General features: G+C 37.4%; 1 protein-coding gene across 40 annotated transcripts in view; it reads right to left on the reverse strand.

Annotated features, from left to right (window-relative positions):
- The window catches only part of NRCAM (neuronal cell adhesion molecule), a 166122-nt gene that overhangs the window by 64059 nt on the left and 81425 nt on the right, over nt 1–20638 (reverse strand). For 25 of the 40 annotated variants that reach the window (XM_037389658.1, XM_037389662.1, XM_037389663.1 and 22 more), the window contains 5 exons: nt 8624–8812; nt 6344–6361; nt 4261–4366; nt 1226–1422; nt 205–327 (listed from right to left, as the gene is read on the reverse strand). In XM_037389658.1, the coding sequence (XP_037245555.1) occupies nt 205–327; nt 1226–1422; nt 4261–4366; nt 6344–6361; nt 8624–8714 (535 nt within the window). In that variant the 5' untranslated portion in view covers nt 8715–8812. Of the gene's footprint in view, nt 1–204; nt 328–1225; nt 1423–4260; nt 4367–6343; nt 6362–8623; nt 8813–20638 lie in introns of those variants that run through there. The other 15 variants (XM_037389693.1, XM_037389698.1, XM_037389687.1 and 12 more) reach the window with 3 other exon arrangements.

Genomic DNA, 20638 nt, shown 5'->3' on the forward strand with positions numbered 1-20638 from the left:
CAGCTTACATTAAGATCTCCAGCTGCTTTTGGCTTCATGCTTTTGGGCTGCATGTCTGCTTGTTTCTTCATTTCTACAGAAATGGAAATTCTCTGAATTTTAACTTAGAGGGAAACTCCACCATCTGTGGTCCTGGTAAGCAACGATCAGCTATGTAAAAAACCTGCAAAAAGTAAATTAATTCTGCATAAAAAGCTAACTCACCATTATCCATCCAAAATATTATAGGTGGTGGTAAGCCAACAGGAGGTCTGCAGTGTAGTACTAGTGAATCACCTTCTCGAACCTGATTTGGTTCTAGTTTTTCTTTCGTCCACAAAGGAGATCCTATACAAAGTAATTTTAACACACATACAAACTATGGATTGACAAAACCTCCACAATTTAAAGAAATGCACATAATATTCCAGAAAAACATGCATCAGAATGTTAAGTCCTATCAAGTTTCCTAAAGATTTAATTTTTGTATTTTTTTTTTATTTTCTTGGAAGAAAACTAGGTTTTCTTTAAAACATTTTGTACAGCAATGATTTGCTGAAATTATAATAAACTGATGCAAATTACTTTGGCTACTCACTGAAGTTTCTGTAAAAAATCTTGCAAAGTTTTAAATATGATAATGAAAGAAAGAAAAAAACCCTGATGCACTAAATCAGAAAAAAAAAAAGGTAGACCTTCCTGAAACAGCATTATACACATACAGTTTTATCTAAACTTATGAGAACAGAATATTTAAAAATTAGAAGCTTGAGAAACTGATCTGAGATTAAAATCACATGAAAAGCTGCAGAAAGAGCCTATTATTAATCAAAATCTTTTAGCTTTATCTTCTTTTTAGTCCCAATCTGTTCTGTATTAAAGCTATTATAAAAACTATCAAATACATGAATCAGAAAGAAAATAAAAATTGTCCTCATCCATGATGGGCATTAAGGTTTTAAACAGTTTATTCTAATTGTAGTGTCACATATAAACCCCAATTTTAAACATGACCCAGACGTAACAAAATAACATCAGGAAAGCATTTTGGTTATTGAATTTTCTAAGGAATAATGGAGAGAACATGCAATGCATTAAATTTGCGTATCAGAAGCTATACAATAACTTCTAACATGATCAGTTTGATGATTAAATTTTTAAGACAGGAAAAAAGAAGCAAAACATTAATAAGAAAATAAGCAAACTGAAGTGTTTCACATTTACAAACATTAAGAGCTTCACTTACTAGAGGGCCTTATAACAATATTGTTGGAAATGGCTGCTCCTCGTTCATTCCTTGCTGTACACTGGTATACCCCTTCATATGCTTCTGCCTTCCCACCATTCATAATATTTATGACAAGGGTCCCTGAATTTGGTTTCATTGTTACCTGTGCATCTTTATCTATATCAAAATGAGTTCCATTGCGTGTCCAGGAGAAACTAAAATAATAAAAACAGAAAGAAAAGTTTCTTCTTCAGTTGCCTTTTGTAGATTGTATAGAGAGAAAGAAGAAAAAAGTAATTTTCAAAAATACATGGTGTTTTTTCTTTAGCAGACAAGTTAGACTTGTTCCCAAACTAAATTAACTAATAAAGGAATAGAGCACTTTTTTAATATAAGAAATCTGGCAATACTTTAAGATAAAAGCCTTGGCAGAACTTGTTAACAGGAGCCATTTCAAAGTCAATATTTTTTTAAAAAAAATTACATTACAAGATTCTGAAGTTAATCATATAATGAAAAGAACTGATTTGCTTTCCACCAAAGATGATACAGTAACATCTGTGAGAACTGATATTGCTAAAGCTGCATTAGGATTTCCATTATAAAGCCTATTGTTGAAAGGGTTTATAAACCTGCCTTTAAAAACTTGCTCTGGGCTGAAATGTGTCATCTCAGGTCCCAGCAGGAGACCATTTATTTTAATTGGTTTGGCCATTTTAAAGTTAAGCAAGTGAATTAAAGACTGCATGGTGAGGTTATTTTCACTACTTTAATGCAAACAACCACGATTCTTTAAATGAAATTTTGCAGTCTGATAGCCCATAATTAAACTAGTAAATTTACACTGGTGTTACTCAAAGCAAGAGATGTTTTGAAAAGTAGTCACTAAAAATGAAGGCTATTAGAACTCATAAAAAAAATGTAAAAAAGCAGAGAGTCCATCTGTGACCTATACTACCGTGAACACCCAATTTCTTACTTATGCTTTGTTAATGGTCAAAAGTACAATTACCGAGAGCTAGATCAACACTTATGAAGTGCTGAGCACTCACAGGTTCAAATGCTGTGAACAGCAGTTTTTGCACTTGTTACATTTCAGCTTCATAACCTTAAACATAAACACTATATATGATTACGGGTTAGAATGCTTCCTAGAAGTATAAACTTACATGGTACTGGAAAAACTTTAAGTTCTAAGTCACTCAAATCATGCGCTGACCTGCAGCAGGAGAGCAGGACTGGACATGCTAGTTGCACTTTGTAGTGGTGGAGAGCAGAACTGGACCTGGCCAGCAGTACTGGACTTGGCCAGCACCATAGCGTTTTGGGGAGGACTAGTGTGCACAGTGAACCAATAATGAATTTCTTTCTTACGGCCTTGCGGATGAAGCAGGAGAACATGGGGTTTCTGTAATCCTCTGCTACCAAATAACACTGAAGGATACAGGGGATTGTAATACAGCCTCAGATAAGACGTGGCAAATGTGGTACAAACCCCTGAATTTGATATACGTGAAAGTCAGAATCTTTGCTGCTCAAGCTCTAGGTAGCAGCACATCCACAAACCTTTATGCAACTGCTCTCACCAATAAGAAGTTATCCTGGTTTAATAAACCATTCACGCTCCAGGCTGAAAAAGTTCATCTTCAAATTCAGAGCTCTGAAGCAGCTCAAGCTGCAATATGTATTTGGAGGTCATGAAGACTGACGGACCAGAGTAACTATTGAAATAAATTATTCGGATGCCTAAGCAAAACTAAGCACAAGCTTATAAAACTTAGAAAAACAAGCTTAGAAAACTTAGAAAATTCTGCACTTAAATCCTGTGTAGCAGGGGAACAAAGTGAGACACAGGCTTGATGGGGAAGATGAGGCTGTACAGTAGAGAGCCCTGGCACATGACTCAGATATATCTAAGTCTCACAGACAGTGCTCTTGTTCTTCCAGGTAAATCTAACCCAAAAAGGTGTTCAAGAGAAACATCTGCAGAAGCAGTACAGTTGTGCACATTGCGCCTGATGATCATCTGATTCTCCAGGTCAACACCCAGGCTCTTGACAACGGCACTGTGCCTCCTAAATTAAAATGTTGGCAAACACAGCAGCTTTATGGCTGTGTAACGGTGATCTCCCATCTTCTCCATTCTGCTGCCCAGCATGATAATGACCATGATCCCAAGGCAACCAGAAGGAATAATGTAGAAAAAGTCATTATTCAGAAGTACATTTAATGACGTCTGTGTGTGTCTGAATGAACAATCATAGACTGACCTCACTATTGTAGGATAAACACTACTGAGAGCAGAGATGCACATTTCTCTTCATAGTCTCTGAAATCAGAAGCAGTTACTAGCAATGCCAGAATGTTTCATAGCTACTGCTGTTTCCAGTAGTAGCTCAGCATCTTGAAATGAGTACTTTTCACATATTTTAAGATACTTGAATAGGGCCTTAAAATGAAAAATGATCGGGAATCTGACCTATACCCAGGGCTACCATTTCTGCCAAACCCAAATCTTAAGGCTATTAAATACACTTGGTAAATCGTGGATACTGATCATTAAAACTGATACACATTACATAACTTCTGGCCAAATGCTTATGTATTTCAAGATGGGCCTTGTAAAATGGAATGATCTACAAAACATTAAATTTTAATTTATTAGTGTTACTCTGTATTTATTCAATGCCCACTCTTAGAAACTGCCTAAATCTGGAATGTGATCCAGTGCATAGTATGGCATGCCTCCTGGTGCCTTCCATGGGCAGTTACCTATTTGCTCTTCTAATAATCAAGTATTATTTTATTGTATGAGCTTTGAGGAGAAAAAAAATACTACAGTTCCTTGAAGACTACAGAAAAGTTTAAACAAGTATGAGAAGAGTCAAATTTATATCACTATCTGTTAGCTGTTTAAATTACAAAGGTAGAAGCGTATGCATGTTTCTGTGTGTGCAAGCAGATACATATGCATACACTTGTTCGTTTACGTTATTTTCTCCTAGTTTTCCTACACTGTTAGGCCAACAAAAGCAGAACAAAATGCTACTAACCTAGGAGGTGGCTTTCCTTTTGCTTCACACTGTATTACAATATTCTCTCGAGGGTCAACAATGTAATCTTTTGGAGATTGCTGCGTTATTGTAGGAGGTTGTGACACTTCATTATGGAATATAAGAAACAGAATAATTTAACAGTATTTTCAAAGTACCAGGGAAACTGTTTTGTAAGCACAGAAAGCAGAATTGCAATTAGCAATCAAATCATCAACAGAAAAGCAGGATTAAAGTATACTTTGTATTAGGAGGCTGAAGCCCTCTACTGTAAATCAGCGTAGCTATAGCAACTTCCAACTGAGCTATGCTGATTTACAGCAGATGAAGACTTGGGCCAAAAAGTGTAATGAATATCAATCATTTCTATACATCATATTTCAACAGATTTTCACAAAATCAAAGGACACAGAATTCTAAGTTCAATATATCCTGAATGAGGAATTGTGAGACATAGATCCACACAAAATGCTTTTTACCACACAGAAGGAAAAAAAAAATACATTGTTTTGTGTTTCTAAAAATTTTATGTATTTCCAAATTCTCTATGGGTGTAAACTTTTGAGACATTTATTACATTCAACGTATTGAATTAATCTACAAAGCATGCTTTTAGAAGCTACTTTTCAGGAGTAAAAAATGTGTTATAAGACACTGTAAAAAAATTACAAAAATAGTAACTAATTTCTAAAGAGTGAACGTGCAGGAAAAAGTAGTACTGATTCTCCTTAAAAAAACCAACAAAAATGTAGTCAATCTTGTGAATTTCCCCAGGAGAAAAAAAACATTTAACATCTATGATGTATCAAGTACTCTAGAATAAGCAGCACAAAACCAAATTTATTCACCTAACAAAGTGGTTGCTGCCTACCTATTTAAAGTAACTTACAAACTGTCAGCATTATCTATGCTTATTTTTGCATTAAAAAAAACCCCACAACCCGGTTATGGTATTGACACTGAGAAAGCTCTCTTCCTAAAGATGATTAATCTGTTTATAGTTTAGTGACATCTAAAGGAACCAAGTGAACATTCTTGTCTTAAATGTTGTAAATTGTCCAGCAACACACTTTGCTAGTACTTTGGGGTCATTTCTATCCACTTAGGCAAAACATTTCAATCATGAGAGAAGTGTTCTCACGCATCTCTCTAGCCAGTTAAAATTGTAGAACTGGGATTTTTATTTTAAGTCTTCCCTACCATTATGCATTAAGTATTCTGAAGCACAGAAAGATGTAGCTCTCTGTAAAGCCCTACCCACAAGAAATAGCCAGGGAAAAAAACCAGATCATGGAACCATAATGAGATACAGCAGCTAAGCAAAACAGGCCGTGCAGAGCTGGGTTTTGCTCCTCTTTCTCACTGCAGAGAGTGCTTAAAAGAGGAAGGCAACACTTTTACATAATGATGACGTTTTCTGTATTTCCTTAGAGTGGCTCTTTGAAGACAGTCCTATTCCCTCTCAGAGGCAGTTCTCCAGTACATGTCAGATGCTTACTTGGGAAAAGCAAGCACACTCTGAAAAGGGACGTGACATGAACACTGCCCAACATACAGGATATTCCACCTGATGTACATCAAAAACCTGAAGTCTCCACTCCTGTACTATGCACTGCACTTAAAACTTATTAAATTAACCATGACACTAACGCTGAGTTAGGAGAGTCCACAGAAGATGAGGTCTACTTAAATATCAGCTGTTTTTTTAAGGATATAAAAGTATCTCCAACTCAGACATGTAAAATAGTTTATAAGTATATATATTCCAATGAATTTATTTTTTATCAAATACATTTACTCCTGAAAGTAGTAATGAAAGATTGCTCATGCTGATATTGAGTAAAGATTTTAATGTTCAGATAGCACACAACCAAAAATCACACAATTAATTTGTTCAAAATATCAGAACACTGATTTATGTACAGTAGTATTTTCTGAACACTGCATGCACAAAACATCTAGCTACAGCAAACAAAATTATTAACCAAATGTCACACATTTTTGGACGGCAAATTCTATTTGCAACACAATCAGTATAAATTTTCAGCAGCACACAGCCTAATTCTTGTGGACAGGAACTTACATTCTTCTAGAAGTTTTGCTTTTATTCCCCCATCAGAATCAGCAGTTGAATGGACAAATGGAGATTAAAGAGAAACATTTGTTAGTTAAAAGAAAATTAGCATTTTTGAGAGGGAAGATAAGTAGCTCTGACAAGCACATTGGTCACCATTAAAAAGAAAACATTTAAGATATTTAGTATTGTAACCCATGCAGTGATGCCTGAAATTCCAGCCATGATTTCCACTGTGTCAGACATTAGTACATTCATCTCAAAGTCTGTGATATGAGAAACTTTTTTGAAGTGTTGACTTTTTAAGGGCAACCATGGTATGTGGCCTTGCAAGGGCCACAAAACACTGATACTGAGAGACAGCAAATCAGAATTAATGGAGTGCACTGCCCTCATGATGCAGTCAAAATCAATCCACCCATATGATCATATGCAAGAACAAAGAGAATGCTTCAGGCTAAAATTCTTGCAAAGACGAAGGCACCTAATCCTACTCAACAGACATGCAATCCCTTTTGGTCTGAAAAATAACTAAACCAAAAAAAAAAATAATCTTAGTTGTCACATCTTTATTGCTTACTTCAAATACTTTGCATAGAGGTCTTCCCATCAATAACATTTTAAAGCAAGTCAGACTTCTTTTGGTCAGCTACATAGTCATCCTACTCTGAGGCACTGATGAGCACAGGAACTGTATACCTGGATGAAACCTAAAGGTTCAGCTAATCAAGTATGTTCTCACCACCAGGTCTCTGTAGGGGCCATGTGGGGAAGACCCACAGAAAACACAAGTCCTTCCCTTGTGGTGCTTTCCCACAGCCCATTCTAATCATTATTTATGAAAGCAATACCATCATTATAGATGTAATTTTGATTAACAAGATTTTTGGCTAAAAACTGAAGTATGGAACTTTATCAGACTTAACAAAGTTATTAAACATTATGCGGTAGGAGACAAGTTAATTGAGAGTTAAACATGACACATCTAAAAGGGCTACTCATTTTTGCCTACTGATGCTCTATACAAAAGATAATAGTGGTGCACAATTTACATTAGTTCCTAAACTACAAGATGGGTTTAAAACACTATTTCTAGCCTGTAAAAACATTTAGAGAGAACTTAAGTTTAGAAAAGGATTTTTAAAGCCCTCTTTAAGCTACACTATTGCTCTAAAGGCATACACACCAAGTCTGCTGTGATTCAGATATATTGATCTTGTTACAGAAATACAGGTCATTGGTTTGAGAAGCTTGTAAATATGCATGGAGAAAAAAACACCAAAGCAGTTGCAACTTATGTCAATGATTAAAGAAAATCATGCATTTATGGAAGGTAGGAACATATCAAAAACATGGGTGTAAAGAAAGCCGTGCGAATTAGAATTGTAGGCAAATTTACTGATGTATTAATCCATCAATTTAACACCAGCTCTAATATTCTCTTCTCTGGTAATCAGTTTAACAAATGAATAGTCACTGTGAGGTGCAACACGGTTCACTGGATTTTGAAAATGTGATCATGCTTATCTTAAGAAGTAAATAACAACCTGAAGCATGAATAATTTCATAAAAACAGCTATTAGGGCTATAAAACACAACAGCTACCATTGTTTCCTTTTCAGCATGGAGCGCTACCTTCAAGGTTCCCCGCTAAAACAGAATTTCAGATCATGGGATTTCCCTTCTTCTAGATGCTTCCTCACTGTTTGATGCTGGAGTTCCCTACTCAGCACACAAGCTTTTAACTTAAAGTTAGGTACTTAACTGTTTCCAGGCACTGCTCAGGAAATATAACAGCCTAACTTACTCTCCCGGATCAAAGTATTTGAATCTTTTACTAGAACTCGTAACTGAAGTTCCAGAAGAACTGGAAACTTCTTACATGAAGGTAAGGGTGACTGCTTAGAGCAGCTAAGAATTGTCCTGGGGTTTTCAGCAAATTGTCAATATGATCTTAAGTTCACAAATAATTAGCATTTAACTAGGCTTCTCTGCCCTTCTTCATTTTCACCAAATAGTCAATCAAGGTACACTGAAGTGTGAGTATTCATGAGAAACATAAGTTAACCCTTCTCAAGCAAACAATGTAAGTCATTTTACATGCAGGTTTTTTAAAATTTTCAGTGAATTAGTGTAAATATTCATAATCATAATGTCCTGACTGAAGTGAGCAAACACACTCCACATTTAGCTTCATGCTGAAGTTATCTTCATCTTCCTATACAGAAATTATATACTAATCTTCCATTATTCCATTAACCTGCACTTATTTAGCAGGTTAATACTTACAGTCAAGAGGTACTTCCAATGCAGAAATCATTTGGCACAGAAAGAGGACCAAGGAAGCTTTGCTTGCAGATACGCTCTTCTTTCTCATCATGATTTTAGGCTGTATTGACTAAATCACACTTGAAGAATGGAGTTCAACTTCATCAGACTAGGTAGCTTGGAACAGTTATGTAGACATAGACAAGGGTCCTGGTAAATAAGAAAGTAACAATATGTAGATACTATGGAGAGTTGAATAGTATCTTAATATTATGAAATACCAGCAGTCTACATACAGTATTCAGGGATAATAGTTAAACCATGTGCTCTAATGAAATCCAAGCAGAGATGCAGAAGTTCTTAGGACACCTAGATCATAACGCTTCCCTACAGAAGTGAGTGAACAACTCCTATAACCTTGCTGAATGGAAATACAAATGGCTCTCCTAAGAAGGACAGAGCATCACTCCAGCTAGTTAAAAACCAGTACGTAGTCTCCAGTAGATTTACGAGATTAAAGCTCTGAATGCCTACCTAGTCTCTCTTTCAAGCACCCTGCACAATTCTTGGAAGGAGTTATTTTAGGCACCTACTTCAATGAATACATATCTGGCCACAAATTTGCTAAATAAACTGTGGGATCTTCCTGCAGCTTTGAGTTAGGTATCTGAGCTTCTCCCTGCTTTGGAACTCTTGCTAATAAGCAGCTGTACGGATTGCCACGCTGAGGTGCTAGTTTATGTATTGTATAGGAACTTAGGCTTCTATTCCTGGATTTCTGATTCCACCCAAAAGACACAACATTGAAATACTTTGTCATTTCTAGTCTGAAACCAAAATCTAATTAACTGGCAGCACACTATCAAACTGCCTTCTCCTCGTTTCCTACATGAAGAGGTGGCAGAAATGAAACTTGAGGGAAATCTGTTCTTTGAGATTTGCTAGATGTTCTCCCTTAACCAAGCACGAGAGATCACAGTAGTCACAACAAAATGGCTCTGGCTCCCTCCTTATTTTTACAGCATTCAGGACCAAGCTCCGATTTAGAAGAATGGTGAAGGAGTAAAAACAAGCTGCCTGCAAGCCCTGTCATCATCACTGGTGACCAACAAAGACCTAGAAGAACACAGCCTTAGAAATCCAAATGGTGTTTACACAACACATTCTCCGTAAATGGACATCAGCTGAGAAAGTACTTCCAGATGCCAGACAGTTCAGGTTCAGAAACTTAACATCGCAGTGATCAGCATTATTTTCCCTTGAAGAGAGCACTTCCTCAGCTATGCCTATGGATGTGAAACTCAATGCTATCAAGTTCACAAGGAGTTAAAGTTGCAAAGAACCAGCACAGTTTCCTATGCTCCTGCTGCATTGAGGCTTCTCCAGAGAGTGCCTGAGAGCACTCCAGTGTGTTTCATGCAATGAAATGCTCCCCAGAAGAGTTGGGTTCCATCATACAGCTGTCTGCTGTTCCCCAGTTAAACTAGGTTCTCACACACTGTTTTCCTGATCTTTATTGTCATCTCCTCATTACAATTAACAAGGTGCCCTCCTCTGTACAATGTGTTTGATCCCGAATTTTCAGGATACTCTTTGAAGTATTCTACAAGCAAACTTTGACTTTTATTGTTTCTTCTCTGAGCAAATTTCAGTTCTCCTTATGAAACTCTGAGAACCTGATTATCCACTTTCTTGTCTTGTTCTTTCACCATGTAAAATGGGTATTGCAGTGATTTAAGAGCATTTTAAAATTAAATTCCTTTCCCTTTGAACAAGTACAAACGAATATGCAAGCAGTGGTGAATCACGCAAGTGCAATTGAAATGATTGGTAAAGTAATACCCTTGAGAAAATGCCTCACACTGACCACCTCTGCTACTGCAATGTTCAGTAGGATACCCATTAAGTCTTCTCCTGGGATGTTTGTATATAATAAGAGAACTCAACAGGCAGCAGGAATTATACAGCTGAGCCTGCACACCGACTTTGTCATTCTTCAGAGGGGCAACGTGCCCAAATGGTTTGTGATAGAACATATTTAAAGGGAAATTATTTCAGGTTTGTCAGCACAACTGGGTGCTCTTGTTGAATATATTCAAGATTAAATCTGACGTAATTTAGTATGAATACAACAACTGCTGAGTGTAACTAAACATTGCTTTGACATAGTATTATCTACTACAAAATAAGGCCAGGGCTCTAAGTGCAGATCAGTGTAAAGGCCTTGATTTCAAAACTTGCAATATTTATACAGCAGATTGCCTTTTCCTCCAGATAATTTATTTAAGACTCATAACTCAGACATCTTGCCCTACCCTTTTCATAGGAAAACACATATATTTTGACAGCACATTCAGGAGTCTATTCACTGATTTGTACAAAATACCTACATACTTCTTATGTACATAACAAAGTATCACTTGCTATACCTTCTGTGCTTCTTGCCAAGATGCTGATTGTGAGTAAAAACATGGACTAAAGGTTACAGTGTGGCAAACAGGAGTCAACTTCAATATGAACGCAGAAGTAAAGTATAATAATATTTGGTCACAAAATACCATACCAGATTTCAAAGGGAGGGCTTTTAGGTATGACAAAAGAAAAAGTATCAAGTGAGAGACATTCACTTTTTTCTCTTCTTTAAGTATTACTACTTTTTACAGATGAGCTGCAGAAAAACATGACTGGAAGAATGAAAGCACCAGTGAGCCTAAGGTAGAATATTCACAAAGTGCACAAAACACAGTTTGGTGTCGGTGATCTCTTCGCTAGAAGAAACAGCATGCATATGGAAGGGATCATCTGAGAGGCAGAATCCAAGATTCCTTTTCACACTATAAATCAAATGGTACAGGGACCTTCTTGATTTTTAAGAGCTTAAGAACAAATGAATCAGAGTGTCACAGAATCACTTAGGTTGGAAAAGACCTTTAAGATCACCAAGTCCAATCATTAAGATAACAATGCCAAGTCAGTCCCCAGGTGCCACATCTACACGTCTTTTAAATGCTTCCAGGGATGGTGACTCCACCACTTCCCTGGGCAGTCCTTCCAATGCTTGATCACCCTTTCAGTGAAGAAATTTTTCCTAATAGCCAATCTAAACCTCCCCTGGTGCAATTTGAGGCCATTTGCTCTCATCCTATCTCTTGCTACTTGGGAGAAGAAACTGACACACTAGGCTTACATCCTTTCCCTCTGAAGGAATTCTCCATACTAGCAATGCACTGTGCTACTCCCTGAATCATGTCCAAGCATCGTCCGGGAGAATTACGGTTGGCTCAGGTCATAATCTGCCAGGGAGAGTGTTAACGATCAAGCAGTATACACAATTGTGGAATGCACACAATGTGGTATATTTTACTATACTACACTAGTACTGAGTACTGCTAATCCCTAATTGGGCTATTAATACAGACAAGACACACCCTCAATGGACATGTCCAAGTTTCATCAATTAAGGCTCCAGCTGGCTGAGGGAACACACTTTTCCTCTAGCTGTCTTCAACATAAGCACATGGCAACTTTTATTTCCTTGGAACTGCAGATGTAATATTTCTTTAACAGGATGTAAGTGGTACATTTACTGGATTTACTGGAATTTACTGGAATTCAGCCTACTGCAAAGTTAAATAAATTATCTTCCAAATGTAACATTGTTCCACAGAGTTTTGATGCATCAACTGATTACTCATTTCTACTCAATTACATCAGTTTAAGACAAAAAGGTCTCTATGAATTTGAACTGAAAATAAGGTCAATGTTACAAATGTGAAAGAGTTATAAAAATATAAGGAAGAACAACAGGAATATTTCATGCACCTTAGGGAAAAAAATGGATTCTCTTATATATAGTCATGATTAAATTAACGGGGAACAAGGTAGACACTGCAAGTGAGAGCAATATTACTACTGAGCAAAAAACCTCCTCTGCTTCATTTGTCTAACACCTGTACTTCTTCTCACAGCAGAAGACTGATATAATTAGAATATAGGAAGAATATACAGTTTTCAAGGAAATTTGCTTCAAAGCAGCCTTATATAAAGTTCTATAGAAACATGAAAAGCTATTTCAAATTAAGTAAATGGATTTGAGTTGTACATATAAGTGTTGATAATACACACATTTTATTTTATACTTTTAACAGATAAAGAGCACAAAATGCTTGCTTTTGAGAACAACTGCAATATCCTTATCATTTAATGACAGATCTTCATAGGGCTTATGAATTTTATAAAACTCTGCTAACTATAAAACTATCAATAAGATGATTTAAAATACTTTTTAATAACTGATTTCAAATTTCACACTTCTTTTGTAGCTTACCTAGCATTTACAATAATAGGTAACATTAAAAACTCTGATTGGAAACCATTATTTAGTTTAAAATCTTCCACATGGAAAGAGGTAACAATGTACTCTGTGTTACACTACCTTAATGGCATGGGCACAGTACTAATAGAAACAATAATGCTATTTAGATACTGCCTTTATTCTAGCTAGTTTTATGGAGGTAGCATGACTTTATAGACTAAACACCCATGTACCTGTTGACAGACCTGAGTCCTATTCAAAATACTGCTCATGAATAATCATGTAGTCAATTCAACCCCTACTGCTTTGCTTTTTCCCCTCTTACCTATGAGATGTAAATTGTCCAAGGTATGGTCTATTTACAGGTAGGTGGTCTTGATCAACTTACCACAAGACACATATTTCTAAGGTGGCTGTATACACGTGTACAAAAAAAGGAATAACCTTCAAAACTTTCCAAAATACACCACATTAGAACTATTCTAATTCTCTAGAACTCTGGAAAACACCACACTGCTTTCCTCCAGATTAGTCACTTGTCAAAGTTGACTATAGATATATAATTTAAAACCATCAAGGAATACTAAATTGTCTTCTCTGACCTCCTGTTTATGAAGCTTAAGCCCGTTGCTTTGTTTCTGGCTACATCATATGTGCTATGGGGACAGCCACGTAAAGAAGACTGGATCAAGAATAAACTGTAGAGACAGAACTCTTGAATTCAACAAAGAACTCCTCAGCACCAATTCAGATGCTGCAGGCACTTAATGTTAGATGTTATTTAGCCATTTTAAAGCTTTTTTTGACAAAGGCAGATGGTAAAACTGTGCCGCACTTGTAACATTCTTAGCAGTTCTATATACAGCAAAAAATCATCAGCCTGGTCATGTTCCTGGACTGTGCCTACACACAGCATGACTCTTTTGGCTCTGAGACCATACTTCAGCATTCACACTGGTGTCCTTCCTTCCCACCACCCAGACACAATTTCCAGTCTCTCTACACTCATCCACTGTCTTCCACTATGGGAAAATGACTTAGTCCTTGAAACTCCTTTATTGACAATCCTATACTAAGACCTGCTAGCTGGTTTGTTATTCACTGAAGTCTGGTCTGTTTCCTTACATAGTTCAATTTATGGTTTTATTAATTGGTTTCACATGGCAATAAGTCAAATGCTTTTTAAAGTCTACTAAATCAGCAGCAGCATCTTATCAAACTTGTAATTTTATTAAATATTAAACGATTAAAATCAAGTCAATCACTTGTTTTACAAGCCCTACTTTCCATAAAACTATGTTGAGAAGAATTAATTTTACTCATGGCCTTTAATTCCCTATCAGCTGAATCCCCAATCAGCTTTTTGCATATGTTCACTGTGATTTATATCAGGCTATATTTACCCTGCTCAATCTGCTTGTCTACTCTGAATCTGGGCAGAACACCAGCTTTCTTCCAGTCTTAAGGAGCGTATTAAAAATGAAAACCTGTAAACCAGAAATCTCCCCCACCAGCAACTCTAGAACTCACAGGTAGACCCATCACACCCAGACCTGCTGACTAAAAATATGTATCTTCAACACACATTCATATCTATTAATGTTTACTATGACTAAAAAAGCTCTCCATTCTAACATGATACATCATACATTTTCTTCCAATTCATCCTGTTACTTGCAATAGTAAATCAACAGCAAGAGGAGAAAATGATTGTGAAGTAGCTCACAAAACAGTGCTAATCTTGTTTCTGTTCATAAGACTTGGTCCTATAAAAATAAACGAAGTATTTGTCTGCTTGTCTCCTCCATGGCAATGGCCAAGACATCTGCCATGAGCACAGAAGCTCTTTCACACAAGTATCAGTACTGACCATGCATCTGCACAGCCCAGGCACAATGAGATCCAATCACTTCCAGCATAACTTTAGTATTAACTACTGAACTAGAAATGCAAAACAGCTTCATTATCCACCCATTTTGCACCGCTACGGAACTGCACTTGTACCGGGTCATCTGACACTCACCCAGCCGATGCAGCCCTGCACAAGGTTGACTCCTCTGGCCCAGCCAGGATGGAGCAGGATCCTACAAGGGCATGAATGCTCAGGATCTACCTAAGCACAGTCAACACCAAACAGTGGTTTGTTAGGGCAGGTGGGGTTATATATGAAGGTATGTTTTTGGGGTAATTCTGTAAGACATCCTCCCTCCAGCAGCCACTTGCCCATCGAATGGGAGACAGGAGAAGACCCCTGGGTTCCAAGTCAGCTTTAATCTTTTCCACATTGATAAGGCATAGGCAATCTGGATCTCGTCTTGTTTACTTGTTTCTGCTTTGTTTTGAAGAAAAAAGAAATCCTCTCTCCAAATATTTTTCCTTTTCTTTTGTGAGTCTTTAGTGTTGTTCTTCCCCAAATATTATTAAAATTTTATAGCTGCTAACTGCAGCTCATTGGTAAATCACTATGAGAACTGGGATACAGCTAAAAAGCAAGGATGCAGGTCCTTAAGAACTTCACTCAGCAAAATCTTATTTCAGCTGTCTGCTCTAGAAGTACAAGTGCCACACCCTAGAAGTGCCCAAAAATGCAGGGTGAAAAAAAACCCCACAACTAAGGACAGAGTTCAAATGTCTAATTAAGGGCTGCAGGTAAGCCTGTAAACTCAGTCATGATCTGCAGACTCAAATGTTCTCTTGTGAGCAGCCACTTAAGAGCCGATTTTTAAAACACTGAAGCAGGGCTGATCTGTCCTTTTGCAGTTGTGTTACGTATTCCCTGAGGACCTATACTGGGTTTTGGCCCTTCTGAGGATTTAAACAGAAGAGCACTGAATTTCTAGATGCTGCTCAGATTAAATTATAAACTGCTTTGGCTGGTATGAGTACATACCTGGCAGAGGAAAGCTGTGGATAGCCCTCAAACAGGGAGGTAAGCCTCGTAAGCCCGGCAAGTTTAGATGCCTCCAGAGTCAAATCAGCAGCTGAACAGCATTTTTAGATTGCAAATTTAAACTCGGACATCTCAGTCTTGTTTGAGCGCTTTTTGGTGTCCTGAATTCTTGACTGGATTCAGACTTTTTTACCTCCTCACTTAGAATAGAAGATGGAATGGAACATAAAAATAATGGTTTAGTGCTATTTATTTCAGTAGTCCTTTAATCATTACAGCCTGAACAAATGTTCTTAATCTCTTATACATACATGCATACTTTGCAGTCTTTCAAAGGCTTAGTTTTAGTGCTTGAATTGAGTGCAACTTTGCAAATCTGCTGAAGACTATGGGTTTACACAGGAGGAAGTAAAAACATAACTTGCATAGGTTTAGAGAGATATACTTCAGCTTGAAGCAAATCCCTAAATATGGTGATAAAGGAGATTAAAGAATTTAGCTTGATTATTAAATTTTCAGTGAGTTAGAAATCACTCAGAGTGAGTGAGAGAAAGCAAATTAAGAAAAAAACACTTTTACAGCACCTGGATGTTAAAAACAGGTACCCACATTTAGGACAGCTCTTCATGCTACACTTTGACATTTTTAGAAGCATGCAAATGATCTAGTAACTCATAAAGTCCACTTTCAGAAGATTTAATTGAGACTGAACTTCAACAAGACTAAGGTTTTCAAGCAGCCCATCTCTTTCTCTCTGAAGGGTTTTGCAACAGAGCAAAACAGTGCTTATGAGAAAAATATCCATGAATCATCAGACTGCTATGACAGCAAACAGAACCAGAAGGAAAACTCAAGTGGGCAGAAGAAATATGCACCATCATCCTGAGTGAAGACTCCCAGTTCAATGACTACAGTTAGTGCCTTGTAAATACGCAAAAGGGATGCTCAGCTGAAACGCCCCCTGAAATGTTAATTTCTTTGCCCAGGAGATATGATGAAAGGGATATTATTTTTTTTTCCTTTTTCTTCTTATTTGTGTTTTTTTCAATCCACCAGAATTCAGAGCAAGGGCCTCTGAGAGCTTGCTTAGTAGAAGGTAATACATTCTGGATTACTCTGGTTAATTACCTTCTTCACATCCCTACAGCCAATCCCAAAAGCACTATCTGTCCAGAAGTATTTCTACAACACTGGAGACATTCTTGTGAAAAGCATACTGTGCAAAAGAGCAGAATCTGATTCAAAGACAGGGAAGCTCCTCCCTTCGGGAAGTAGAGCAGAAACCACTAATATTAGCATGAAATGCCAGAATAGTTATGTTAGGGAGGAGGTCACTCAGATTAGGGACAGTGCCAGAGACTGAGGGCTAAGGCATTCTGTCAAACATAAAACCTTAACAAGTACATGAACAAAGGAGGGTAAACAGTGCTGAGGGAACAAACTGTACAAACTTGAGCTAGCTGTCTTGGGTAGATTTTTTGGAGATGGGGGTGGGGGACTGGCCACCTATATGTAACATCTATTTAACTGGCAAAAGTTAGCATGTTTGCTGATTTAATTTTAATTAATTGCATCAAAGAGTTACATGTTAGCTTGCAATCTCCACCCACCATTAAAAACTGAAATGAACCAAGAGCTCAGGTACAAACACTACTACACTTTAGAAATATCCCTGCCTTTCTCTCTACAAGTGCTAATAATGTTCAGGGCGATTATAGCTGCTCATATCAGGTCTGTCTCTGCTTTAAACAACACTAATTCATACTGCGACTGTTCCCAACAGAACGATGTGAGACTGAAGCAAAACAATTTGTTTCAAAGTATCACCAGTCTCGTGCTACACAACCACAACCAGCTCACCATGCTCAGGTATACTACTGAGCACCATAGGTGTAGAGATGACTAGTGCCCTAACAGTGAGAGAGAACTTGCCGATTTTAAGATTTTCTGACTTTATCATTTCTCTATATGAACATATCTAGTTCCCCTTCACTCTCAAATTCATAACAATACACAAAATACTAACTAGCTTTGTCACCTTCATAAAACCAGCCTGCTGCAGCTGGCCACCTCAACTCTATGAAGTAAAGCAGGGAAGGCTGGCATTCAAGTCTCCTTTTTCTCCTGCTGCCTTCACTTTCCTTCTTTTTTTCCCCTACTTTTTTTTTTTTTTTTTAATTGACTTGTGGAGTTCCATCTCCCTGAATATATAGGCTCTTGTGGACACTGTGAAGCTTTAAGTGGGAGTATACAATGGGGCATGGCCTGAGGGGACATGCACTACATCTGTTCAACACCGTGCTGTGAACAATGACACAACCTCACTGCCTGTCGCCTTCATTACCAGCTGACTTAGTCGGCTGGCACTTGAGAAAGCAAAGGAGACGGTGTCTGCCCTTGAGAGCTCACACAGGGAGCTCACCACCACACTATGGGTAACTCCTGCCAGGGTTTCTCCCCTTGTCCATGAGCAGGGCACGGAGCGGTGTGGATGCACCGTCTTCTGCCTACCAAGATTAACAATAATGTCAGTGTTCCATGAGGTGGCAGAGTGACCCAGAGAGAGGGCAGGGCAGGCACTTCGCTGACCTTGGAGTCGAGGGGAGGAGAGGGCAAAGGAGTGGGGCAGGCAGCTGTTGAAGCAAAACACTGTGATGGGATTGAGAAGATCCCAGATAAATTGTACCTTCTGGGTTCTGTTAGACGGAGGGGAAAGGGAAGTAGGAAAGAAAGTGTGCACATATTTAAAGGCATTAACGTTGGCATTACATGTTTTAACATTTTATATACATAAAGTCAGACGTAGAGAAATGGAAAGTATTCAACATGATATTAACATGAACATAGAAAAGTAATTTTCCAGCAGTGTTGAAACCCGGGATCTGGAAGATGATGGGGGCAAAACCACACCCTGTAACAGACTAGTGGTCTGCATGTGAATGTTTGCTATAGCTCTGTCCCCTTCTACAGTGAATTCAGTGACGTTATTTCAACACAGATTTCACCTTAAACAAGCGCTACATGAGCATTGCAGATATTGCACAGAAAGAAACAAAGAAAAGGTGAAAAAACGGTGTTGCAGTGATGAGGGAATACTGAAAACACTAAGGCCTGAAGGCTTCAGACACATTGTGGGTCCACTGCAGATGTGTCGTAAGGCAAACTCTAAAAAATCTGAGGTATACAGAGAAATTCCAGCGCAGACCGCTGTGACTCTGTCACCACCCAGCCTCTCACTCTGAAGTACAAACCATGGGTATCCTCCTCATCATACAGCTTTTAGTCAGTTCTATTCCCAGCCAGACATAAAGTGAACGTTTTTAGTTCAGAGCAAGAAAACCACCTTGGATGAAACCATCGGAAGGGAAGATGACATTTTGGATGAACCAGAATTCCACCTGTTATTACTTCCCCCTGGAATGTACTGTTATCCACAACTGCGACGTTCATTCCATTTATTACTATATTTCCCTTCTTGTTTTAAACAAACTGTGATTTTAGCCAGTTTCACTGCCATTGACTGTCAAAGCTCATCTGTCTAAATACACAAATGGATAGACCCAGTGCTGTTATTTTAGCGGGACAACTTCAAATAATAGACACAATGTACTAAAATCCATGTTTTTAGGAAGAATCCCTCATTTTTCTGGTGTCATTCATCCAAATCTGCCACTGGCTTCATCTGAACTTGGCTTGATTAGAACTCTTACAATTTGTTCTATAATCTTTATCGCAGTTGATTCTGTAAAATCTCTGTTCCCCAGCCATTTCCTTGTACCTGCTTTATCAAAGACCAAAAAAAAAAAGTAATTAAAAAATAGAAATTAAGGGCTTATTTTTATGCATTTCACATTTATGTAAATGCAGAAATTTTCTCGGCTATGATGATGTTAAAGGATTAATACGGCTTTTTAATGGAACATATTTTTTATTTTAATGTATCAAAAATAAAACCCTGCAGCTTAATTCTCACAATAAATCTAGCACTTCTAATAGTATTTTAAAACACCATTACCAAACTGAAACCTTCTAAATGAGATATGCTAACCTACATCCCCATACTGTTGCCCTTTCATTTGAAATATATGTTAAGAATATGTTCAATTTTCTGTTTGAAAGAATCAGAGAAGGTACTTTACTAAAATAACATAATTTTAGGGGCAATTTCAGCAAGCAGCAATAGGACAAAGCAAATAACTACAGCCTGAGTGAGCTTTTTTATACAAATCATTAATTCAAACCTTCAGGGTAAAAAAAAATAAAGCTCATTTATTCTTCAAGAAGTTAATCCAGTTGGTTCCCTAACTGGGAAATAGCTTTTCCTGCATTCTTTTGTATGTGTATGGTATTCATTAATGAAACAAAAAATCTTACCCAGGACTTCATATCTATTATGTAAGCAAACATTACACTTTGATGTAAAAATGTACATTGTTCACAGATTGATTTGAATTTCACATTACCATACCATTCACGTTCACCTTACCACTGAGGAGATAAAAGGAATTTCTTTCATTCTGCCATGTTTACTACTGTTTTCTCTGGCTTGTTACAACTAATTTATCTCTTAAATCAAGATCTCAAATGCAAACAGCACACATTGCAAGAATAGTTAAGTTTTCTTGCTGTTTAAATTAAGCTCAGTGCAGTTCTGCACAGTCGCACCAATGGATGAGGAAAAAATTTTTTCCATTCAATGTACTCTTCCAAATAGTCTATTTTCTCAATGTATGAACACTATTGTAAACACATTTAATATCCTCCTACAAAATTAATAATAAATACTGAATTGAAGAAAGACTCTTCAAGGTACAGGAAGAAATAACATTGC

Source organism: Falco rusticolus, chromosome 5 (assembly GCF_015220075.1).
Source record: "Falco rusticolus isolate bFalRus1 chromosome 5, bFalRus1.pri, whole genome shotgun sequence".
Taxonomy (NCBI): Eukaryota; Metazoa; Chordata; class Aves; order Falconiformes; family Falconidae; genus Falco; species Falco rusticolus.